Source organism: Chenopodium album, chromosome 11, assembly GCF_948465745.1.
Source record: "Chenopodium album chromosome 11, dcCheAlbu1.1, whole genome shotgun sequence".
NCBI classification, from domain to species: Eukaryota; Viridiplantae; Streptophyta; class Magnoliopsida; order Caryophyllales; family Amaranthaceae; genus Chenopodium; species Chenopodium album.
In genome coordinates this window covers 4,632,169-4,658,733 of record NC_137844.1, presented here as the reverse complement: position 1 = coordinate 4,658,733, position 26,565 = coordinate 4,632,169, and the positions used below count along the sequence as shown (strand labels likewise).

General features: G+C 32.2%; 3 protein-coding genes across 3 annotated transcripts; 1 reads left to right on the top strand and 2 right to left on the bottom strand.

The window, feature by feature from the left end:
• Positions 1–8,651: 8,651 nt before the first annotated feature.
• LOC145568317 (tryptophan aminotransferase-related protein 2-like) lies at positions 8,652–17,546 on the top strand. Its single transcript, XM_081627745.1, has 5 exons — positions 8,652–9,510; positions 14,242–14,545; positions 15,957–16,237; positions 16,630–16,925; positions 17,012–17,546. Exons 1-5 carry the CDS (start codon positions 9,248–9,250, stop codon positions 17,194–17,196), a joined length of 1,329 nt encoding a protein of 442 aa, XP_081483871.1. The 5' UTR covers positions 8,652–9,247; the 3' UTR covers positions 17,197–17,546.
• Positions 17,547–18,594: 1,048 nt separating this feature from the next.
• Positions 18,595–21,900, bottom strand: LOC145568316 (AP-1 complex subunit mu-2-like). Its single transcript, XM_081627744.1, has 11 exons — positions 21,772–21,900; positions 21,200–21,346; positions 20,825–20,887; positions 20,517–20,693; positions 20,309–20,412; positions 19,992–20,099; positions 19,723–19,819; positions 19,447–19,544; positions 18,996–19,137; positions 18,792–18,914; positions 18,595–18,693 (listed from the first exon to the last, which is right to left on the bottom strand). The coding sequence occupies exons 1-11, from the start codon at positions 21,898–21,900 to the stop codon at positions 18,595–18,597; spliced, it is 1,287 nt and encodes a 428-aa protein (XP_081483870.1).
• Positions 21,901–22,970: 1,070 nt separating this feature from the next.
• Positions 22,971–23,650, bottom strand: LOC145568315 (oleosin H2-like). Its single transcript, XM_081627743.1, has one exon. It carries the CDS (start codon positions 23,625–23,627, stop codon positions 23,112–23,114), a length of 516 nt encoding a protein of 171 aa, XP_081483869.1. The 5' UTR covers positions 23,628–23,650; the 3' UTR covers positions 22,971–23,111.
• Between the last annotated feature and the right edge of the window lie 2,915 nt (positions 23,651–26,565).

The window sequence follows — 26,565 nt, the reverse complement described above, 5'->3', positions numbered from 1 at the left end:
ATTGAAAATAATCTGATGAGAACAAGGCCTTAATGGTGAGAATTAAGCCTTCTAACCTTAAAATTATCACTAAGGGCATTTGAAGACGGAGAAGTCTCTTACCTCCCTACTTTCAAAATGTTTAACCTGAGTAACTCGACAGGGTTGATTTATAAAAGATTTTGATTTGATATGGCATGGCAGTTTGTCTTACCTACCTTTAATGGTAAATCCAGAAGACGGGATCATTACAATCGTTTACTTTTAAAAAGAAAAAAGGGTGATGTACTAATTTTGGAAAATTAAGGCTTTGGCCCAATAGAGAAAAGTGAGCTATATCCTAATGAAGTACCAAAGAATTCTGGACCAATAGCTAAAATGGGTTACATAGATCCTAATTACCAGTTGCTGGACATAAAACCACATAGAATTGAAATCTAATCACCACCAACTAGGCTACTACAGAAACACCTAACAAGATTGTTTCTCCTACTAATGGTCTAATGCATACATTGCTAACTGCTTTGTTTTGTTCTAGTAAAAAAAGTTGGTAAAGTGGATCAATCCAAGTTGGGGCCATGCCCTAAATGTTACTCCGTGCCTCCTATCATACCTTGTCTCTCAAGCCTAAAACGCGACTTGAGCACGACATATAGCCCAACATGCACACGTTTAAAGAATTTGCAATAACCGCTGCATACTTATTGATGTATGTGTTTGGCATGATGACATAACCTATATAAGCAAGCAACTTCAAGAATGAGTAGTACTAGTGCATGTGCGTTAGTGCACGCCAACTAAATTCATATGCTTAGACCTAAACTTATCGCAATTTTTGTTGATGATCTTAAATGCATAATGTTAGAAACTTGAATTCTGTTGCCTATATAAACTGTACTCCCTCCGTCCCCAAAATTTCGACCCTTTTGGGTTGATTTTGCGGTTATTAAGAAACTTAATAAAAAGAAATAAAAATATATTGGAAAGATAAATTTACATTGAGTTTGTAAAAAAGTAGAGAGATAAAGTTTTAAAAATACATTTAAAACAAAATTTTATATGGAGAAGCTAATTTTGCACAAATATTGTTGTAAATTAGTGGATATTTTAATACAAATGAGTCAATCATTTTGGGACTAAAATTATGCCAAAAGGGTCGAAATTTTGGAGACGGAGAAAGTATTTTTTTGGCCATATGAGATGATATTTATGAGTTCAAAACAATATCAAGAACAAACTTGTACATTTTTAGGGCAAATTCTAATGACTGTTAAAATATATACACATGAAAAGGCCAAAGAAGGTAAAAATGAGTGATGCAGAATCATACATACTGTAAATTAGATCAAAGCATGAGCATCTCTGAAGTTGGAGAATGTTAGTCTTTGTCTAACCACGTGTCAACTTCCCAGTAGGGGACCTAATTTACCAATATTAACTAGTCTTCTGGCCCGTTCTATGCACGGGTTATCACTTAGAATATTTTCCTTGTAATGTGTTGCTTATTTGTGTTGTATGAGTCAACATTATTTTATTATACTTTATATGTTTATATAATGTGGACTACTTAGCTCAACTATTTTTATTTTTTTTTTAATTTTTTTTTACTGTTACTTTATTTTAAGTTTAGGAGATGAAAAGACTACGACTTTATTTTGGTGTAGTTGAAACACTTAATTTTTTAACTTAAATTTGCAAGTTACGGAATGCATAAAGACATGAACATTATTTTTTGGTAAAGAAGGTGACATGTGGCATATAAGTGATTTGTGGTGACATGTGGCGTATGAGTAATGTGTGGTTTATGTTTTTAAATACTAAATAAAGTATAGAGTATAGATGGTTTTATAGCCATTCACAAATGTCAGCTTCAATCAATGCATGCTTAATTTTCTATCAATTAATGTGTTCATCATATGATTGGATAATAGTTGCAACTTGTTTTTTTTCCCATTTTTGTGATTGGTCACTATTCCTTCTTCGATCTATGGACTATATAGGTGAAAAAAAAAATATGTGAACGATTTTCCTAAAAATTGCTTAAACGTAAATTTATTTTCTATATGCATCGGTTTAAAAACTTATTCCCACATTGTTGTCCACGTAGGATTGGTAAGAGGTTCGTAATTTATTTTTTTCCTGGTTCAACATAGAACCGCTAACGGTGATAGCGGTTCTATACATTAAAACCGCTAACACCATTAGCGGTTTTAATAATTAAATAACATCACATTATAAATTCTAGTTCAACATAGAACCGCTAACGGTGGTAGCGGTTTTATAAATTAAAACCGCTAACACCATTAGCGATTCTAATAGACAAAAGGAAGTGGAAAAGAAATTATAGTATGATGTTATTTAATTATTATAACCGCTAACTGCGTTAGCGGTTTTATGTATAGAACCGCTATCACCGTTAGCGGTTCTATGCCGAACTAGAAAAAAAAAATAACGAAGCTCTAATCAATCCTATGTGAACAATATTGTGGGAATAAGTTTATAAATTGATGCATATAGGGAATAAATTTAATTTTTAGAGAAATTGTTTCGTTTTAGTTAATATCTACAGCACAATATTACTCCCTAACATAATACCACAATCAGTTTTACATATTAATACATTGGTACTTGTATGATTTAATCGGTCATCATGTTAAGATATTATTATATAATAATATACTTTGTACTTTGTAATACTTTGAAAATTGTATAAGTCGATATACATGCAGTACGGCTTATATTATAAAAGCATTGTAGAGTCACAACGATTGATAATGTTATCAATCAAATACTAATTTGAAGTAAGCCAATATTTGTTCTAACTTATGAATCAGTTCAAGAAGGCTAAACCACACAGCTTTGGACCACTAATCTTAAATTGAAGCAGGCTGAAGCAAAGGCCGGCCTACAACCAATGCCCACAAATTAAGTGATAGGTAGAAACTTGGGACCTTATTGTCTGTTATTTGTTGTTGCTGGTGTTGTTATTACTAAAAATTGACGTTTACTTCGTTTTTTTTTTTGGAAGGTAAGATAAAGAAAAATATTAGGATGCCCTCCTCACGAGGAATACTCCTAATGTAATCTACTTCGATATGTATGGCTAGTTTTCAATGATTATTGGTTCAAATATTATAATATTGAGTAGTATACTGTAATTTGTTGATAACGATCTAAGCAAGGAAGCATGCATGCATACGGCATGGCTGTCTATTTAGGGTTTAAGGCTTGTGGTATATGTCACAGAAGATCGAATTAGTGAATGGAGTCTTCTTAGAGAGTGAAATGGGGTATTTTCGATCTATTTGAATGAAAATTGTTAAAATAAGTATGTAACTACTAAATAATTATTTAACATTTGAATATAGACTCGTATTTTTGTGTGTGTAGTGGGCACATGACTTATGAAATAGATCGATACGTCTTAGCTTATTTGATAAATTAATATTGGCAGTTATAAAAGCCTCAAGCATTATATTAAATACGAGTAGTGTGGTATGGTTAAAGGATGAATATGACTTAACTCTCAATGAATTTAAGATCGATGATTAAACATTTGGTCCCAAAAATACAAAGGATGCCCACATAATTTAACTACCTTTTAAAAAATCTGATTTTGTGGACCCAAATAATGACCAATCTAAAATCCAAAGGAGTATATATTAATACAATTACACAAGATGAATACAACTATACAAGTAGGTTTAGTCACTTTCATGTTTTATATGTTATGGTCTATTCTTAATTATAAGTGAGTTTATTAGGTACAAGATTTTAATTTTGGTAAATATAGTAGATCGTTTTAACTAACATGCTCTTTGTCTGCCAAGTACAGTCCCTATCTATATACCTCTGAGCCACTGATCATTATTTCATGTTTTTATATCATGATATGTCCCTATACTATACTATAGCTTATCGTACTTAAGCACATAACTAATAATGTCATTTATAGGGGAGTTAATACTTTGTAATATTGTCCAACCGAATTTGAATTTATAATCGTTTATTGTAGTTAGGAATGAGTCATACTAACATACACGAGACTCAAAATTAAAAATGACTCAACACATCACACTAAATTTAGAATTGATGATCGATTATGGTTAGGAAAGAGTCATACTAGCATGAGATGTATCATTATAAAGACTCTAGCACAGTGCACGAGCTACAACTAGCTCTTTAATTATGTAGTCATGCATAGATCGAATTAGTCAAAATTGTTTATTGACACATATGTATATCAGTCAAAGTGATGCATTTAAACAGATACGGACATAATACTATTGTGAGTTAACATAAATTAAAGAAAGAATATTATTCCCCTTTTTTGTTATCTTACAGCGAATTGACTTTAAACTATTCACATATGTTAGTTTGATGACTACCTTTTTATGACTTTTAATTAGAAAGATATTTATAATAATCGTTTGAAACCTTGCTGAATTCATTAACCCATATTTTGTACTATGGTTTGACAGAGGCAAATATACTATTGTTACTAGTAGCTCTTTTATTCATTTCTTACTCTCATTTTCCTTTCTTATTATTACGTACTTCATTAGGCATATAATAAGAAATTGTTAAGAGAAAAAAATGCAATGTCAACTCTTTCCGAAAGCTGAAAAGTGGGGTGGTGTGTTTCACATGTCAACTCACTAATTACTGGTCTAGTGCGAATAAAGGGTGTTTCATCCCACCAACCAAATTAAGTCAATTCCTTAAGTATTTTACTAATTAATTTTTAAATTTCTAATCAAAAGTCTGTTGTCTTGAGTTCTTTTGACTTGTATTTTTTTTTCAATTTCTTATTAAATTTGAAGAGAATGTTTAATATATTATGGATGTAAAAAGTATTATGTATGAGTACTAGTGAATTCAACACTACTAGCTCTTTTAGGGTTGATGTTAGACTATTTGCAAATGATAATATTACAATATAGTCCATTTTTATTTCTCAACAATTGTAAATATTCATAATATTACTGGTCATTAAAAAGTTTGTTGTCTCAATTATGTGACTACTTCAACAATTTACGCGAGGTGTGTTTTATTCAACTTATTTTGAATGATGTCATACGTTGTAAAAAAAATTTAGATAATTTTAGGACCTGTTCTGATTTACTGAACTAAACTGAACTGATTAGGGCTGAACTGAATTGAACTGAATTGTTTATGAGAGAAGGAAATCAGAAATAGAATAGAACTGAACTGAACTGAACTGAAATTAAGCCGAAGAGAACATGCCCTTAGATGATATGATTTCAAATGAATTAGGACAAAAGTATGTGACATATACTCTTAAATTGATTTAATAATTTCAAAAAAGTCATAATAAGCTCATATAATATATAGACTGCATGATCATTCACAAATATCTTTTCAAGTCGTTCTTCCTAGTTATGAATAAAATAATTAGAAAAAGAATTAGTAAAAAAAAAAAAAAAAAGAGCATGCCACAAATTATTAAGTGCCTAGTTAAAGATGAGCTTAGCAAAGTAATTGCGACATTGCGCATTTGCGCACACTAAATCTTCCATGTACCAAGGAAATTGTTGACTTACCTAAAAACCTTTAATTTTTGTTTAAAGCCGTCCCATAATTTAACATTCTTATTGGGTTAAAAGTCCCACTTTAATTCTAATATCAAAATATTTTAAGTTGTTCCAATCCAAATCAGAAACCCATGTTAGGACATGTATAATTATGACACTTGCACCATCTTATAAAGATCTAATTATGTGTAGATGTATCTACATAGTATAATAAAATATAGGGTGCTAAGCCTTTTTATAATTGGGAGATAGATCAACTAAATGCAGTTTATTTACAAGTATACTGTAACTAGGGATATATCTATAGTACTAGACAAAGCGAAAGGAGCTCTTGGTTGATAAATTTTACTTTTCTTAAAATACCCTTTTACATTTTAAAAATCACAATTTTACCAAAAATAAGTGTAATTAAAAAAAAATCATTATAAAAAAAATTCCAGAGTGATCTTGATAAATTAGTTATATGCACACTCACGAATTTTCGTGTCTCTTAGCTTGTAACTGATAATTCGAGCAAGTAAGATTTGATGTAGTTGGTTGAAATCCACCTAGCTAGTAGCCTTGAGGTCACAAGATCAAATTCTCAAAACTTGGATTGTTGGATATTTAAATCTTCAAAGTCTTCAATACATTTATTCGATGTTCAAATGTAAGGAGAATTGGAGAATATGCTAGCTTTGATTACAATAATGGAATAAGGGTCTGTTCTCTTCAACTTATTTTCACTTCACTTTAATTTCTAATTTTCTTCTCTCATAAAATATTCAATTCAGTTCAGCTCCAATAAGTTTAGTTCAATTCAGCCCAATTCAGTAAATCAGAACAGACCCTAATTAGAAGTAACATATAGATTGAGGAAGAATTTAAAAACTGAAAGAGAGTCAATCTACTAATGCAATTACAGGTTACTACTTTGTATGTTTTTGAATAAAGACTTATAATATGTAACAAACTTATCATTTACGATCTTAATTGATTACTATCAAGGAATGGTTCACAAAAATATTAAAATCCAATTCTAGATCTTGCCCTACATAAATTTATATTTATGTTCAAATTAAATTTTAATTGGAAAAATTACGAAGAAATCTCTTCATCTTTGAATGAGAATTAATATAAACGAGCCTTGATCGACTCTCTTTCCTCCCAAAAACATCCTCTATTAAGAAAGAACAAATAAACATTATGCACTTGAAAGAAAAATTATGATATGTATGTACTCCTAATCCTTTTCTTTTCATTATACATTTATAACCCTTATAATTTCAAATAACATCCAAAACCCCAACATATATGTCAATACATACTCCTATTTATGGATATTAATGAGCCAAGACAAGCACGAAGGAAAGTTTCTCCACATCCATCCTTACCCGTCTAAAAATCTCATACCAATAACCGACTCACTACAAGGCCACAGCCCACAGGTGGTTATATATCGATCAAAACTTAAATTCATCCTTGACCCTTTAAATACCCAATAATAAATTAAAATATGTACATCCTCACCTCACCACCTTTGTGGGTACCCACACCCACCTCGCACCTACTTTACCGCCTAACGACCAATAATCAACCTCTCTCCATTTGATATTTACTTTTTTACTCATTTGAAAATCTGCATTGGAACTAAAAATATATAAATTATTATATGAAAAAAAAAAATACACTTAAGTACCTAACTACATAGAAAAATATGATTTATTATTCTTTATTGTGCTTAAACCTAGTATGAGAATTGGGAATACATGTGAGAACTAACACAATTATCATTAAAACATATGGACCAAATTGTGTTATAGAAAAGATATCCATATTTAACATGGCTTTCTAGATGGGCACGTCGCATAGGCAAGAAGCGAGTCAGGTGCTGATGGGGTTGGGCAAGATAACCTAATTTCTACATTTGCCCCATCATCTATAACGGGTGCAAATATTAACCATGTATCAATCGTCTCATATCACCCACTAAACCATCACCATTTTTTAACTTTAGTCTTCACAAAAACCATTTCATTGACATCCTTACCCCTATCCGTCTATGTTTGTAATTTTGTTATCAAAGTCGAACATTTTGGATTATATCCTTTTGCACTAATAATAAGGGTAATATAATAGGAGGAAAAGACATGTATGCTCTCGATGAAAAAGGAGGTGAGTATGTATAGTATATTTATAGCAAGCATAGCTTAGTATAGTGGTAAGGTTTGCATTTCACAACTTTGAGATTGCACCCTTGAGGTTGTGGAATCAAATCCCACTAGAGGCACTTTGGGGTGGGATTTCCTTACCCCCCTCCCACCCACTTTCAAAGTGCTTAGCTCGTTAATTCGACCAGATAGGGCCATTCTTCCTTACCAACATATCAGAATTATGTATCAAAAATGTGATTCCATTAAATAAATTTACTTTATTGATCATCTTCTTAAAATTTTCTATGTATTATAAATTCTTAATGCTATGTGTCTTTTTCTATATATTTATTAACTTTTAAACATTATTCCCTTTGATTTTCGTTATTTCGATATAAAATATCCTTGCAAGACGAAAAAAAAAAAAGAAAGGAAGAGCAAAATGACGGACAGAGTACGTAAGGATTTGTTTGGCATCGCTGTGGTTTTCTGTTTTTTGGTCTTTTGGATTTCAAACTCATATGATATATGTCATATAATAAAACAAAATTAGACAAACTTATTAAAATCATGATAAATTTGAAAACTGACAACAGAAAAGTGGAAACACCTTTTTCCTGTTTTCTGTTTTTGGTTTTTCGTTTTTAAAAAAACAGAAAACTGAAAACAAAAAACAATGCCAAACAAGCCCTAAATTTATTGTTATTGTATACCATTAATTTTCTCGTTATATAATCACTATATGTGAGGAATCGAGGATTAATCTCCAATAATATCTCAAAATATTCCATATATTCCCCTAAACAAAGAACAACAATACTTGTACAATTTTAGAATTATTAATCCTATATCCTCACCTCTTATTATCTTAAACGTACGCCGCGTAAATTATAGAAAAAGAATCACACCTCTCTTCTATATATAACCCCAAAATTAGCCAAGTAATTATCACTCGTACATTTATTAAAATTGTGAGCAAATCTCTCTTTAATCCTACGAGTACCATTTTTCAAATTAGTGGACATTCATTCAATATGTTTTTGCTATAAATACCTTCAAAATTTACTTCACTTTTTATTATTTTGGCTTTTCTTCTCTCGAAAAACAAACCATGCTCTATAAATCTATAATCTCACTTCATGTTACTTTGTCTCTCTGTTTTGCCTTCCAATGTGAGATAAATCAACAACCCTTTTAAATAAGAAACACATACACCCCATTTCAATTCATTTTTTTCCCTTTGAAATCTTCATTTCTTTCTTTTAACAAAAAGATTTGTTTCTTTTTTCTTTTTCTTCCACCTATAAATTGAGGAGTTAAACCTGATTTTTTTGGAACATTAGTCCCCAATTTACACGTTTTTTTTCATTTTTCATAATTAATTTTCTTTAAAATAAAATCTACTCCCTTTTATTTTCTATTAATTGCGTATTTCATCATCTGGGTATTACTGATAAATCTGAAATTAGTTATTTTGATATTTGGGTATTGTCAAAAATCTAAAAATTTTAATTGGGTATTGCTCAAAACTCTCAAAGATTCAATCTTTTTTAATAATAAAATAAATAAAAACATATAATAATGGGGAAGGGTTTAGAAGGATGGTCAGTGAGGCATTTATTAATGGTGTCAGTAGCTTTGAATGTATGGTTAGTGCTAAAGTTAGCGTATTATGATGGAAATACCAATTTTGCTACTGGAAGGATCTTTAATGGATTTTGTGCACATGAAAAGCTTCATAAACAAGCTCCTTTTACTTCTTCTTCATCTTCTTCATTGGCGGTTGCTGTAGGAGAGAAGAAAGCTATTACTGTTGATGATGGAAGAGTTATTAACCTTGATCAGTAAGTTCTCCATTCCATTTTTCTTTTTCTCTGCATTATTACGAATATTAGTCGTAATGGGGGCAATGATGTAGACGGGATTTGATTGCTAGTCTTTTGTACCCCGTATTGTATTATCCCTAGGTTGTATGATTTTGATTGCACTATTTGGGAAATCTTCTAATTTGGAGTATTTCTAATTAACTCCTTTTTATGGGATTTGCATGGTGGGATTACTGTTAATTGATTGACTATGTTAAGGGGAGGGGCACATTGTTGGAGGAAAAGGGGTATACACATCATTAGAAGATTGTGTTTTTATTAAACAAAGGGTATTTTTGACATTTTCACCCTAATTAAGTTGAAATAGAGTACTATTTGATGTAAGATTTGATTAATTTATGTATATATGTATAAAGTTATGATTAATTTTTAACTTGGGATGTTAATGAACATTAATTGATCAATGCATGGAGGAAGTTGCTTCCTAATTTGTATTTTTGCTTATTTTGAATTTTCTCACTTAGAAAAACAGGAGACATAATCTTTTTCTTGGTTGTCCCCCCAAGTCCATCCATGGATTCCAACCATATTAAGCTAAGTAACACGAGTTCCTAAGCTTGTTTTTACTTTTACATATTTATTTGGGGTTTCTAGATGAATGTTCTTAATTAGTTTTATGGTGCTAGTTGATGAGTATATGGTTTTTTTTATTTATTGATTGGTCTTTTCTATTTCTTAAGAAGTCTTGGATTGGTTTTAGTCTTGACTTATGATGCTTCCATTAGTGATTAGAATTACGGTTGAAAGTTGGAATCTCAATTTAGATGTGGACAACCTTTCAATCCTGCCCCGTTCTCTTCAACTAATTTTTACATAGTGAACTCATGTTGTTTATTGCTCAAAACTGATTTTTGCTGATTGACTCTAATTTATAATGAACAAAACCTATTTGTATTACTTAATTTTTTTTAAAAAAATGCATTAAAATAGATTTTTTTTTTCTGATTGACGCTTATTTTTGTCATACTTTTTTTAATAAAAACTTATCAATTAAGTTGTGTTTAATTCACTATTCCATGAAAAAGGTCTAGAAGTAATCAAATGTCCTCCCTTTGGATTTGGGGTTTACTTTGATACCACATCATTCAAATCCAATATGGATTGAAAAGAGATGGAGTTTCTAAAAGATATTCATCCTCAAATCTTCCTTCAAATGTTAGGTTTTGTATTAAAATGAAGTACACATGCATATCTATACAAGTATTTGTTGACTTAATTCAAAATTGAACAAACTCCTATCATGGTTCTCGTATTTAATGGTATAGGATTGGATGTGAAAGTATCTACTTGATATGCTCTTATGATTCATCTGGTGTAAGTTAGTAATTTGTAGTAATTAATTTTGTGAGTACTTTGGTAGTTTGTTATGGAAGGTTCCATATGGATGTCCAAAGTAATGCTTCTCCACTTGCAAATATGTGTAAGTTACATTAGTTTACATCATATCCACCATATCTCGATGTTGATAGTATTAAGGTATGTAGAAATCCCATAAAAAAAAAATCAAATTTCTTAGACATCCGACATACGTAGACACGTAGTATCATACTACTATACATGTAAAGTTATGCACTATTTTCAATTTATATTTTTGGTTAAATTCCTTAAATGTATTATTTAGCGGCCCTAGGTCTCAATCCAAACAACATGGGAAATCTGAATTTTAGGTTGTCAAAAACTCGTGAACATGAGGTTGTCGAAAACATAATGTTTTTGAGGTTTTCAAAGTCCTACTAATTATGTAACAGTTAGGCAACTAATAAGGAGCGAACAAAACCATCATTAGTACTTACTTTAAAGGCTAAATTTAGGACTTGTCTAGCTAGTTAAGCAAAAAAAAAAAAAAAACTTCTTTAGGCTTTGCAAATCTCACCTCATTGACTTACCTCTTGGTTCAATCATTACAAATCTTAATTTTTTTTTCCTTAAAAGTCTCTCAATGAAACAACTTTTGACATAAGTTATTAACAAGAAAAGAAAGGAAATTGCATTGGGATATCCTTTGTAGGAGAAGTAATTCCAAATTCCAAGCATAAGCATGATGTTGGAATTACGTTTTCCAAGTGCCTTTTGTGCTGCCATAGACAAAGACAAGTCCTTTCTTTGAGGTTCAGATTCCCCATGGTGCATGTTAGAATTTGGCAGCCTTCTTTGTGCTTAGAGCTTGCCTCCTTCCTCTTAAAAATCTTTGATCTTTGCTCTTTTCTCTCTCTAAAACATGCTCCCATTTTTGTGCATTGGGGTTGGGCCATGGGGGTGGTGGCCTATTTGACCCGCACAAGCTACAATGATTGTGTCAGTAACTCAGTCATGTGTATCTCAGCATTTGACCTCAAACTCTTCAAAGTTCCATTTGATGATTTTAATGTTACATACACTTAATAATACAATAATTGTATAATAACCTCTTAAAAATCTGGTAAGGTGAATAAAGGCAAACTTTTGTTACTTCTACCTGTATTCTTTGTACTACAATAATATTAGCAAGTTATATAGAGTATTGAGTTGGTATATGCATGAATTTGCCTTTTTTGGGACTTTACACCCGATAACACTTTCTTTTGTTGTCTTTTGGCCTCTTTGGAAAATCTAAAGATTAAAGAGCGCCGCCTTAAGCTCGTGAACCACCACTTAAAAAGAAGCCCCATCTTTGCTCATGTGTGAGCTTAAGCCCCTTTATGTATATGGGGCATAATATTTTTGGGTCCTGTCTAAGGTATCCAATCATAGAGGACGATATCTCTGTCATTTCATTGTTGATTTGCTTTGAATATGGTCGTGGTAGTTGTGATGTTTCTGCTTGATTCATGTATGCATTACAAAGTGCTAGCATTTGGAAAAAAGTCATCTTTGTAGTACGAAACATCGTTCTAATTGGAATTCCAGTCACTTTCTAATACTATTCGTATGGCTCCCCCTTGTGCACTTAGTGATTTAAAACAAACATGTGGCCATACTTTTTTATTTTGCACATATTCAATCATTGAATTGATGGAGTACTTTGGGTCCACCTGTTGTTGGGCTTCCATACCCCTCCATGCATGGAATATGATCACTAAATGGTATCTATAAAGTAAACTGGTAAGAAGTATGTATGTGCTTTTTCTTGTGGGAGCTTTAGCACTCAAGGTTTTGAATTATTTTCTTTTATTGGTGGGATTGACCAACACTAGGAACTCATTAATTAGCTGAACAGAGATGAACTAAATGTATAACTTGACCTTGATTCTCCCACTGCTGATATTAAACTTCTTATAAATTTATACTCCCTCCGTCCCAGTTGTAATTCAGCATTGCTTTAGCTTACGAAGATTCAAAAGGGTGAAAACATAAGGAGAGAATGTGAGTCCTAACTTTTGAGAAAAAATAAATCGGATAAACTTACGTTGATGTTAAGCTTGTTAGAGTTGATGCATATATATTTTTGGAGAAGTTGTGAACTTACAACTAAAATAAATGAAATACATCTGTATATCTCTATAGCAAATATTTCCTCCCTTCCTCCCTTCATTTTCATTCTCTCTTTTGCCTCACTTAAATAGATAGCAAATTAGCCATGACAATAGAGTCTAGCTCAGAGTCACCTACAAGGGAGACAAAAACGATATCAAATTTTAATTTACTACTACACAGCACCAATGTTCATAGGATCCTTGATAAAATCTGATCTGGTTTTTGTGTCAAAAAAATGTTCATAGGATTCTTTAGGAAATTGATTTTAATGAAGTACAAATAATTGATAACATTTCCACTTTATTGTGACTAAATGAGACTGTGCAAGTTATTATTTATTTGTCAACTGTTTTCATTTGGATTAGGTATGTGATGAATGTATAAGCAAGACACTCTTGAATCTTTGTGTTTTTATGAACATAACAAACATGAATAGTTTATGCATATAATTTCAGGTTGCATCTAGAGAACTTTATGCAAAGTTGTAATGAACCAGTCACCACAATGAAATTTGATACTGATTTCTGCTGTTAAACTATGTCAATACAATGAAATTTGAGCACCATGTTTTATGAAGCTTCAAGTTAAAAGTAATTTTATGCTAGTATTTATAATTTCTTGACAATTAAAAGTCTAATATCAGTTATATGATCTAATATTCTAACATAGACAGAGGCATTATTGTGGAGAGTGATTTTTTTCAAGTTATTGACTTTCTAAAGTTTAGCACTTTTGTTTCTGAAATCTAATATGTTTATTATGTTTTAGATAAGATTGTTAGCTGTAAAGTCCCTGTTTAGTTTATGCTTATGGAGTCATGTTCGAGGGGAAGGTACTAGGATCACTCATCTTTTGGATTGCTAATTTCCCTTTGATTTTATTTTATACTCGAGTTTGGGTGGAATGATGGATGGGTAGTCTAGAAGCGGTGGTGAAATTGTATCAGATGATTCTTGTGTGTCTAGCTCAATAAAGTCACACCCTCCGAGTTCTAACTATAAAAAGGCATATTTTTTTAATGACTGACAATTTGGCCTCTAGTATTGTGAGCAATATTCAAATCACTAAAGTAGGGTGATTAATCAAAGAACATGGTTTCAATAAATGAGGCATGTAGATATTATGGCTGATTATTCAATTAGGTTCATCAGTTATTAGGAAGAATGATATATTTTCACTCATCACGGCCTTATGTGGATTATTCTAACTTTATTTTTTTGTCTGGTTGCATAACAGTGGCGATCCGACAATGTATGAAAGGTATTGGCTACAAGCGGGAGACAAAACATCACTTTTGATCTCGGGATGGCATTCTATGAGTTATTTTTCTGATGTCAAGAACCTTTGTTGGTTTCTAGAACCACAATTTGCAAAGGAGGTTATACGATTGCATGATATTGTAGGAAATGCTGTCACAAAAGATCGGCACATTGTGGTTGGCACCGGCTCAACACAGCTGTTCCAGGCTGCATTGTATGCTCTCTCATCACCTGGAGGGACAAAGCCTATAAGTGTGGTTTCTTCTACACCATACTACTCTGTGAGTTAACCACGACATGTTCTTTTCTTCTCTTAGAATCATGAGTTGTAATTTGGCTGCTGTTATTCTTAATATCTTCTAGTGACCATAAACTCCGCTTAATATCATAAGACAAAATTCAGAACTTGCACCATGAATTGAATTAATTTTAACCCCTTCAATTTTAAATTATTTGTTGAACTAGTAACATGCTTGCCAGTACTTGGCCTATGAGTGGGAATTTAGGTAGCGCTCTCTTCACCTGATTTATGAGTTGAAAAAGATGCTAGCTGCCTTCTATGAAGAAGAATAAGAAAAATTCAATGTAGCCACAATTGTTAAGGTGACAAGGTTTGAGTTATAATATAGCTTTCTCTAGGCCTTTAAAATGAGAATTCTAATAATATCTGAAATAAGATTTGTGAAATCTAGTACATATATATAGAGGATTGTCATGTCACAATTATTAGCAGCAGAGTTTAGGAAAAATAGATACAAGTTGTGTATGACTTTAAAATTTTATCTAACCATTACATCAACAGAGAACTTGAAATATGCTTTAAAATTAAGATGCCATGCAAGTATTTGTTTAGTCAATCTTTTACCTCATGCATTGCATGAGTTTAAAGCTAGTATTAAATACGTTTGACACTAAGTTAGTGACCAACAATCTTTCAATGATGCTTCTAGATCAAAAAAGTCAAATAGGGGTGGAGGAAATGGAAGACTGGAAGTCAACTTTTGTTTTGATGAAACATTATCATGATGTTAAGAATCTTAATAAAGTTAAATTTTCTTGTCTACTATACTAATAATGAAATTATGCATAAGACAAAATTGATAAGTAGATGTCTCTTTCTTTTCCGTTCTTTTCATTTTTCATTATGTGTGTTTCTTAGGATTGACATTTACATTACATAATCATGAGCCCTATATTCTGGAGTTCCTTTCTAGCTTCTTGTTTCCTCTGTATGTGGTCAAGAATGTCTCCACTTGAACTACATGAGAACTTTGGACTTGATAAAGTTACATTACTTGTATTTAAACTTCTAGGCTTAGTGGATGATAGCAAAGTTTGATTTTGACAAGCAAAAAATAATTCTTTGGTTGCTATTGTTGTGTATTTCCACCCCAATTCTTCGGCTTATGATATCCTACTCGTGTCAAACGTGCATCTGACACCCCAGTGGACATGGATACTTGGTTCTTGGATCCTTCAATTGCAGGGTAAATCCCAGATAAATGGACCTATATTTGACACTTAAAAGGAGTAATGTTTGAAGTTTAATGATCATAGATGAGCAATAAAGCTGAGTATTACCAAAGATAATCTTCTTAGTGGAGTCTTGACAAGATTAGATACCGATTTCATGTTACTATGAATAAGGAAATTTTTGTATTATCAGATGCTGATAATCTCTTTAACTTTCAGTTTTACCGCCAAGTGGTCGAGTATCTGAAATCTGGGCTCTACACATGGGCTGGTGATGCAGCCATTTTCGATAAAGATGAGCCTTACATTGAGCTGATCACTTCTCCTAACAATCCTGATGGGTTTATTAGACAACCTATTGTCAATCGAAGTGGAGGGATGTTGATTCATGACTTTGCTTATTACTGGCCACAGTACACTCCTATCACTTCACCAGCTGATCACGAAATTATGTTGTTCACTGTCTCAAAAACCACTGGACACGCTGGAATGCGTATTGGGTAAGCAGCTGTCTCCTGTCTTAACTCCTAGATTCCACCTAAACATTGATTTTGCATACATAATTTTAATGACAAAGGTTCTTGAAATGAGTTAGATTTTAAAATAGTCTATCACTGTTAATCATTGGTAAATGAAACTGTTGCACAAGGCATAAATCTATTTTTGAAGTATAACACTGACAAAAATTTTGTTCTCCCTTTAATTTATACTCCCAATTTTCTCATACTCCTTACTTGATATGGGCCGATTACCCTGATATCCGAGATGTATCACTTCTTGTCTACTAGCTAGCACTAATAAAACATATATATAAGATGAATATCTTTGAGTTTTCCTTGCAAAAAACAGATGTTATCAATTTTGTCATGAAAGTGCAAATGCTATGCTGCAGCTGGGCTATTGTCAAGGATAAAGAAGTAGCTAAAAGAATGACCAAGTTCATAGAGTTAAACAGCATAGGAGTTTCCAAGGATTCACAGCTTCGAGCAGCAAAAATTTTGCAGGCTGTTTCTGATAGCTGTGAGCCTGCTGGTGATAGCCGGAACTTTTTTGAGACCAGCTATCATCATGTAGCGCATAGATGGCAGCAGTTGAGAAAGGCAGTGGAAGAAAGCAGGCTTTTCAGTACTCCTGAGTTTCCTACTGCTTTCTGCAATTACACTGGCCGATTGTTTAGGACCCAACCTGGTAAATTCATCCTCTGTGTTAAAATTTCTGACCCTTGCTGCTAAAAACTCATGGCACTTTCTGATCATCATTTTATGGTTTTTCAGCCTTTGCATGGTTGAAGTGCAAAGATGAGATTGAAAACTGTGAAGACTTCCTCCGAAGCCACAAGATTTTGACAAGAAGTGGAAAACATTTCGGCATGAGCCTCAAATATGTGAGGATAAGCATGTTAGACCGAGACTCAAATTTTGATCTATTTATTAAGAGATTGTCAGAAATGCGCTTATGAATCTGAGGAATGATTTCCAGGGAGAGGGAGAGGAAGAGAAGGATCTCCAGACTTTGTATATTAGCAAAAATTGACCTTCAAGAACACTTTCTAACATGTATCTTTGTTTTAGGGCTGTTAAGCCTTGAAACTCATATAGCTTTTAGTAAAGTTATAATATTCCTAGAGAGATTTATTTAGGTACATGGGATAAGAGTAAATGTAGGTTGTAGGAGTGTACTGGATTGGATTCTGAGTTTATACTTTTTGAACTGCAGTAAACAGAAATCTGCAGGATGAATATACACAAATAATTGCATGCCATAGATAAGGCGGCATATATTGCATTACACAAGCACATTCCTCGTGCAGTAAAGGCAGTAAAGCATTTAAATAAGAAGTTTGCTGTCACTCTTGCTTGGATTTGTACTCAAATCTTTTACATGTTTAGCAGGCCAATACAGTATAAAAATGAGCATATTGTACAATAAAATCTCGTCAGTCATAATGCAACATCAAAAAAAAGGTTTGGAGCCATAAGGACAATGCTATCGGGGATGATCTGATGCAACTGTTTGGACTTTTTAGCGTTTCTACTTGCAGGCTGCATAGTTGTCTGCCCTCTGTTAAGACTGTAGTCTATTGGGTTTGTAGTTGGGCGTTTTTAATTTGTGGTTAATAAGGTTTCATGTTCTCTGTCTTTCCTGACCGGGTTTTCATTGTTCAATGATTTCGGTTGATGCTCAATCTAGCTTCGTTGCCAAAAAAGAAAGCTCAGCCATCTCAAGTGAAAGTATAAGATATAGGACATTCCTGTTTCTCTTTATATATACTTCAGAAGTTTAAGAGCATGCATAAAAAAACAGGACTGCAAGAAAGTTTACAGGTAGAGCAAGTGTCAATAATCAATTTTCTTTCACAGATGCACATTTCCTAAAACATACAGCATGTATATATATGCTCAAGTATAAGCTAGAGTTCTGATGTTTGGAAGTATGATTATTAACCTCGCGAAAACAAATCCAAGTTACTGTTGTTCATTTGCGTATGGTAAACAAAATATGTTCATTCATGACAGCAAATTTGTGCGTCAATTAAGACAAAATTGTTTCCTATAGATAATATTTTACCAATCAAAACTTGTTCACGGACTATTATGTCTTTTTTCAAATCTGACTAATTACCGATTTGACTGCTGGTGGCGGCAACATCTGCTGTAACTGTTAAGTGCACCAAGTTGATTTGCAATTTTAAAACGATTGGCCATCCTTCAAACAACAGAAATTGAAACCGTGAGGGTTGCAGACAAAAGACCAAGCTTAGCAAAATTGTTTCATATATACTGAGGAAGACAGTACTTCTACTTACTTCTACTGTTAATGGATAGCCTAGCTTTTATTCACATGCTAGAAATAGCTTTCAGAACAAACGTATCTCATATTCGCCTGCTGCTGTTATGTATCTTACCCATGGCAGACTCTGGTATCCGCTTTTTTCGATAACCTTTAGATACCTCACCTGGAAAAACCAGCAATCACACATTCATATAACTATATAAGTAAGCTCTTACTAAGCTGATGACATCAAGATGTAAAAGTGAAGATAGAACAAAGAACCTGGATTCCTGAGATGGTAAAATAAGGTATCTCAAACTTGACACGTACGGGTGCTTTTCTCTCGGGAAGTCCATCATCAGAACTTATACTAGGAAGTGTGAATTCTGCCCTCAACAGATACTCCTAAAAAAGTTTGAGTATAATACATGAGTCTTAATGGCAATCCCAAAATTGCCGGTGCATTCAGTAGAGAAAAAGTCTTACCTTATTTCCAGGAAAAGATCTGATTTTCCATTGAATTACATCATTCTCAGGTTTATATGTTGCAGTTCCCATTGATGTCCGGATTTTTGGATTTGTAGCATCAGGTGGAATAGGCAAATCGATCTCAACATTGTTTGCGTAGCTAATGACAGGTAAACACAACAAGAAGATCAATAATTAGATATAACCTTAACATGGTTCTGTCTTCTGTCTAGCAGTATATAAGAAATGAATTGTCCTAAATTCTAACCTGCAAATCAAACGTTTCATAAATAGAATATAAGTACTTGCCAAGAAAATTATGAAATTATCATTGCTCTCAGGTAAATTAATGTTGTAAGAGGAAAATTAACAATTCGTGGTAAACAGCTGATTGATAGACTATATGTCCTTTGTCCTTACACTTCACTTCATGTTTACATCAGTATAAACAGACACTCCAGAGATGTACCTTCGGTCCTTGAACTGACTCTTCGCTTTGATCATGATCTCAACACGACTTTTTGAATATCTTTCCACTTGAGCTTCAATCCAAATAAGTGGTTTCACCTAATAGCCAACAAATGCTTTTTCTAAGAATCTATACTTTCTATCTATCAGAAGAATATAAATCACAAAAAGGAGATTTTTAAAGTTCCAAAAAATTTAAATTCAGCATCTCATGCAAGAGAACTTAAGAGTGAGCAATTATGGTATAGTCATATACACCCATACAGAGGAAAAAAACCTGAGTGCTCAGTCGGTATGTCATCAAGTCGAAGGACCCATCAGGAGGTATAAAGGATATTGTTCTGTCATTCTCAAATCGTGCCAAACGCACACACCTGAAGAGGAATGTAGCTGTCAGAAACTCATAACAATGTGATTCAGAAAATCGAAGGATGCATGGATGGTCACAAGATGAGGTACAGATGATAAGGGTGAAATGTTAGTTATTCATGAGAAAAAAAATCTAACATAAACCCCTCTAAGAATGGATAAGCCATGATCACATACTGATGAAATTTGATGTCCTCCATATCAATTGCCTTTCCCTTTGTCGTTTGACCTTGAGCCTCCAATAGAAGTCTATCGTTTAGGCCAAGTTTACATTCAGGCATACCACTGCATCAAATGTTCAAGAATCAATCTATTAGTCAAAAGGGAAGAGTAGTTAAGCAACACAAATCTTTAAAATTAAACCACATTAAGCAACATTTCAACATAAGTGCCAAAAGAACATTTTTACCAATTATATATATGCTCTAAAGTCGACAGTATATTATGAGAAAAGAGAGGCCAAATAAAAAAAAGCAGAGAAGATGTTTCTTCACCTCAAGTATGCTCTCATCTTCAATGCCCCAATAACTTCTGAACGGATTAGCTGACCATTGCTGTTAACTAGAATGTTTACGCTTTCTACCACATCCAAGAAGACCTGAATCACAAAAAATAGAGGCTATGAGTAAGGCATCATACAATCATACTTCACAAAGTTATTAGTAGCCTCTATCTAAGAAGCCGAATAAGAAAAAGATATACCTCATTTCTCTTGTATTTAATCCCTTCACTGCGCCAAGAAACTGCATTTGTCACAGCCATTGGTGGCCGCTGCACAACTTCCATCTTATAAGCATTCGTTTTGATAAACTCACTGAGGATTAAGGCTTCAGTGTATTGAGGGTAACCGAAATCCATCATTTCATCAAGAAGCTCATACTGAAGGGAAAAGTATTGGAAAGGATAACATCATAAATGCTAGCTATTCAATCAAAGTTTTTCTCTATCGATTAAGATGAGTAACACGTAAAGTCCTGTTTTTTTTTTTAAAGTTTGCTGTCAGTACCTACCACAACAACAAAGTTGTCCCTCAGCGACTCCTCTTCAAATTCTTCGAAATAATGATTGAATACCTGCATACAGAACAGACAGCCTAAACAGATATCCTCAAGCCATGATTATTACAGAATTTCCATACATCTGTAAGTTTGTATCCAGAATCATACACCGTCTATTATCATATATCACAGCCTCAATGGAGAGCTTAAAATGGAATACACCAAGTTCAGTGTTAACCCTGAATTACAGTAAGAATCATCTGCAATTTCACTAGTAAATTGCAGTCCCACTACTATATATGTTAGCAAAGTGTTACAAACTACGCATTTTGCTTTCAAGCCCTGAACGAATAGAGTATCAGGGACTCATCAATTAGTTAAATTTACCTTAACAACGCGATGGAGGAAAAGAAGAAGACTAGCAGCATTGCAATTCTGACGAGAGGCTGCCATCAAATAAAGATTTTTGTGCTGCACAAACATGTATGTCACCCCTTTCTCATGTACCACTGGCCCTTGAGAGATCACATCATCCTTTATTCATAGATCAAACAAATTCGTTAGTTTTGTTACTTGTTCATTCTTTTACATAATTAATCTTGATCACACTTATAAATCGTGTTACACTTATAATTGACTTTACCATGAAAAAAAATCAAGATATTTCAAAGTGCTTGAGCAAATGTAACAAGTGTTTTTAAAAAACTACCAATTTATATCACACAATAACAAACCAAAAACTATTCTCATAATTTAATGCACTATTCCCTTTAGAAAATGTTGTTATGTCACGAACACCTAGTAATAAACTCACACACTGTCACACATACCAACGCCATATTTCACAATGATGTAAAACAAGTAAGGGATTGGTCATTTTGGCGGTCTTAGACCACGCAATAATTTGAAACGATCAAAATGTTATGAAATCATAAATGTAAGTAACAAGAAAAGAAAACCTGTTTTTGGACAAGGGTGGTGAAGAAGCGTTCGGCCTCAAGAGATGTAACATCACCACGAAAATCGCGCCATATTAGAACTCGTCCCTTCACATCTAACAAGAACAATGCTGATGCCGCGCCTGCCATTTTCGCTTATGTTATATTTTTCTCCTACAATGTGATGTATAAAATGGATGAATGATCGATTGATTGAATGTGATCACAATATTCGAACCACTAATAATAGTGTGATCATAATCTTCATCAATTCATACAATGTTTTTTCAGTATTACTGGATTTGATGATGATTTAATTTGATGATAATTGGATTATTTGGACAACATTTGTAAGATTTTTAATTTAAATTGAGAAATTTACAAAAGTCAAGATAGATGGAGAGGGTGTGTGTGTTTGATTATGCTGTGCTCTCCCACTTTCGTAGTTTCTTCTAACGGAAACGTGCATTATTTATGTGGCACGTTATTAAAAATTTTACCCAAGTCATCATTAAAATAATTTTTGTTTTCTTCGAACTTATTAAAAATAGTTTTTTTTTTTTTTTTTTCAATGAAAATTCATTTAAGACATATTAAAAAGAGATTCCAAATGTTAAAATGGTTGGATGATCTCTTTTCATTTATTTATTTACTGTATTTTTTTTTATTACAGATGGTCGAATAATCAATATACACAAATTCTTATATTTAGCTGAAGGGGTTACTTTGTTAGCGTTATAAGTATCACTTTGTTAATATTATAGAGGTTACTTCATCAGTATTATAGAGGAAACTCGATCGATATTACATGAGTTACTCGATCGGTGTTATTGGGATTACTTTGGTCACATGAGGTAGCTAGCTGTACAAAAAACGCGTTTGATCAGTGTTATTGGGATTACTTTGGTCACATGAGGTAGCTAGCTGTACAAAAAACGCGTTTGAACATTATATGATATAAAATTTTTAAATTTTCTGTAAAATTTAATAAATTCGAATAAAATAAGTTTAGTGATAGATAAAATTTTCATAAGATTAATTTTGGAATAATAATTTCCTGACTATGAGTCAAACAAGATAAAATAAGTGAAATTAAGTGAAAAACACATTACTTAGACCATGAAATTAATCTAAGAGCACAATCACAAAGCACTATTTCTCTTAACAATTGCCCTCTTCACATAAGAAGCCACTTAAAACTTGATATCAAAATTTTAAATTGCACAATTATGGCATTATTAGATGCAAAACATCCGACAAAACAAAAACATAAAAACTCCCAAAAAAAACATATTGACCATTTTACCCTCATTGACTCTAAAGGCCTACAAGGCCCAATAGGCCCATATTACAACTTTCTTTCATTCCCCGCGGACTCTATCTTTAATACCTTGGCCCATTTCCTTAACTCTATGACCCATATCACCAGCCTTGTCATGAGCCCACTGTGAAACATGATCCATATCTATACCCGCCGCACGACCCGTTTCGTACCCCCTAAAATAATTAATAATCCACGAAAAAGCCGAAAGGCCGGTGATCCCAAAACCCCCAGCAACCAAAAAGCCCAAAACAACAAGCCCAATAGTCAAAACAGCCGGTACAATAACCGGGCTAAAGAGAACAAACAACGGTGTCGTAAGCGCGAGCCCGATAAGAGAACCAACAAAAGCCAGCCCAGAAAGGCCCAAAAGAAAACCTCCTAATGGCAAAACAGTAGCAAATGCAACAACATTTGATGATGAAGGGGCTTTTTCATGTAAGAAATGTTTGAAACTTTGAACAGCTTCTTGACCTCTTTGTTGAAGATCTTGATCTTGACCTTGACCTTGACTACCTCTTAGATAAATATCTTGGCGATAAGATTGATCTGCCATTTTTTTTTTTTGAGAATGTTTAGTCTTTTGGATGAGAGAGAAAATAGTGAGAGAGAAGTGAGGGTTATAATAAGAGGTAGTGTTGTGACGTGTGGAAGAAGGTGGACACGTGGTGAGATGAGAGAGTGTGAGAGTTTGCATGCATGAAAAAGGACAGTGAGTGCTTATCTTGTTGGGTAACGGTGCTTTTATATATTGTGAAATTGTATTAAAGTTTTAATGTAATGTTAAAAGTTAAACATATCATATGGGATTTGGCAGAGAATTGAAAAATTGAAGAATTTTTAGTCTTAAAGTTGGATGTTATGTACGTGTTGATTGAGTTGAGTTTTAGAGATTCAGATTGATGAATAATGATGAACAATAAGTGTTAAAACTTATTTTTTAAATAATACATACGACTACAAGTATCTCCATATTGTTCAAAAAAAACATAAATAGATTTATGCCTAAATTTATATAGGTAACATATGTTTTAGGAGTATTTTGTATTCCTGGGAAAAGTTGGAAATTCATTAATGAATGCCATATACACCCAAAAAAAAAAAAAAAAAAAAAAAAAAAAAAAAAAAAAAACAATTTCGACATGTTTGTAGATTAAGATTACTCCGTAACTTGTGATTTTTTGTTAGGTTGAACTCCTTACTTGTGTTTGTTACAAGGCTCAATTTTTATTGTGAGAGTGACAACCCAGAAATGTTTAAATTGTGGGCCTGTTTAATATATTGGGCCGGCCTTGTCTAAAACCTGACAACCCAGAAATGTATTAATTTTATCCTACACCCCTTGTAGGTACAACTACCTACACCCCTTCCCATCATATCTCCCTACACTTCACCTCACTACATCTTTTCCTCAACAATCAAATTTTTGTTATTTTAAACTGCTTATAATTGTTTTTCCCTTTTTTTTTTAACTTTTCTTTTTCTGTTACATATGATTTTAAAGCCTGAATTTCTTTCTTTTTCAATTAATTTTTCCATTTTCTCTCTTCTAACATTTTTTTCTCCTAATTTCTCTGATGTTATCGTCATTATTAATCAACTTTTTTTTTTCTCATTTCGATTCTTTTAATTGTGTTGCTTTAATAGATAATACTATGATTTCCGATTTGATTATGATTATGAAGTTGTGTTTCCATCTAGAATTGGAATTGTAGTTTCAATTGTTCATCAATGTGAGTTTATTATGTTCTTATCTTTGATTTTTTATGATTTTTTTTCTTTAGTTTTTAACCTCTGCTTCATGATTTTGATCATTATCGCAGTAATTACAATTTACAAGCAAAATGCAATTTTTGTTGTTATGTTGTGGTGGCAGCGATGAAGGTGAAATAACATAGGTTTTTGTGGCAGGGGTGGTGGTCAATATTTTGTGGCAGCGGCGGTGGTCGATATTTTGTGGTAGCGGCGATTAGTTCTTTTGGTAGGAGTTCTTTTGGTTGGAGTTGAGATTGGGTTAAAGGAGACAAATGCAAATGATAAGAAGGAGAAAGAAAATGGTAAAGAATGAAGTTTAAACCACCATTGATAAAGCTTGCTTCTGATTTTAATGAGAAGTGTGTAATTTTTAATTTTTTTTTTATAAACAGTATACTCGTATAATTTTATAATTGAACATATAATATTTTTAAAATGAACATATTTATTTAATAGTTGTAAATGAACATACAATTATTTATAATTGAATATATAATATTTCCAAAATGAACATATTTATTTAGTGGTTGTTAATGAACATACAATTATTTATAATTGAACATATAATATTTCAAAAATGAATATATTTATTTAATATTTGTAAATGAACATACAATTATTTATAATTGAACATATAATATTTCAAAAATGAACATATTTATTTAATAGTTGTAAATGAACATACAATTATTTAAGTAAGGAGCATTATTATAGATGAAAAATGTATAAAATTTATAATTTTTGTACTTGTTATTGAAAAATTTTGAAGGTAGCACACACTCCTTATTGTAATTGTAAGAATCATTTCCATGACAACTAAAATATAACACACACTCTTATTGAAATTCCTTATTAAATTTGTAAAAATAACTACTTCAAGATATAATTGGGTGCTTTAATTAGTAGTATAAAAATGAACTTTTAAGTATATGTACATGTTCATTTTAAAATTAATGCATTTACTTGTTAAAAATGAAATGATCATGAATAAGAATGAAAATGAACATTTATCAATACGTAAATTAACATTTATATATAATAAAAATTAATTTATCTTTTGAAATTAATAAGCATATAACATGTATACTATGTAAAGAGGGGGGGTTGATATATGTTAATTATCATTTTACATATTCAATAGTTAAGATGTGTAATAACTAATAATATACAGTAAAAGCAATATCGGATCCAACATATCACTTGATGAAGATATTCATCTTATTGCTAAGGTTTTTTTTTCCTATTCCTTTGCATTTATAAATATAAACTTCTCGATCATTCAAATTTGAAGAATTCAAGCACGTGTTATTGGTTCATATTGCTTGGCGACTCCATGCTTTCTCGATCTCTTTATTTTCGCCGTCTTACTTTTTTCCTTGCCATTGTGTGGTTTAACTCATTATATCCATGATTCTTTGTTTAACTAACAGATAAAAAAAATATAAATTACTTTATTAGATTTGAGCAAGAATAAGTGTTAGAATGAACCAATTTTCATATGAATATGAACATAGATGAGTATAACAATTGACATGATTGATATGGAAATGAACATCTATCAATATAAATAAACAGGTATTAATATATAAATGAATTGAACATATATTAGTGTAGAATTGACTATCTATTAATATGAAAATGAACAACTATTAATACATAAATGAACATATTTACGTAATTCAATATGGAAATGAATATCTATTAATATATAATTGAACATTTATTAGGTTGAAAATGAC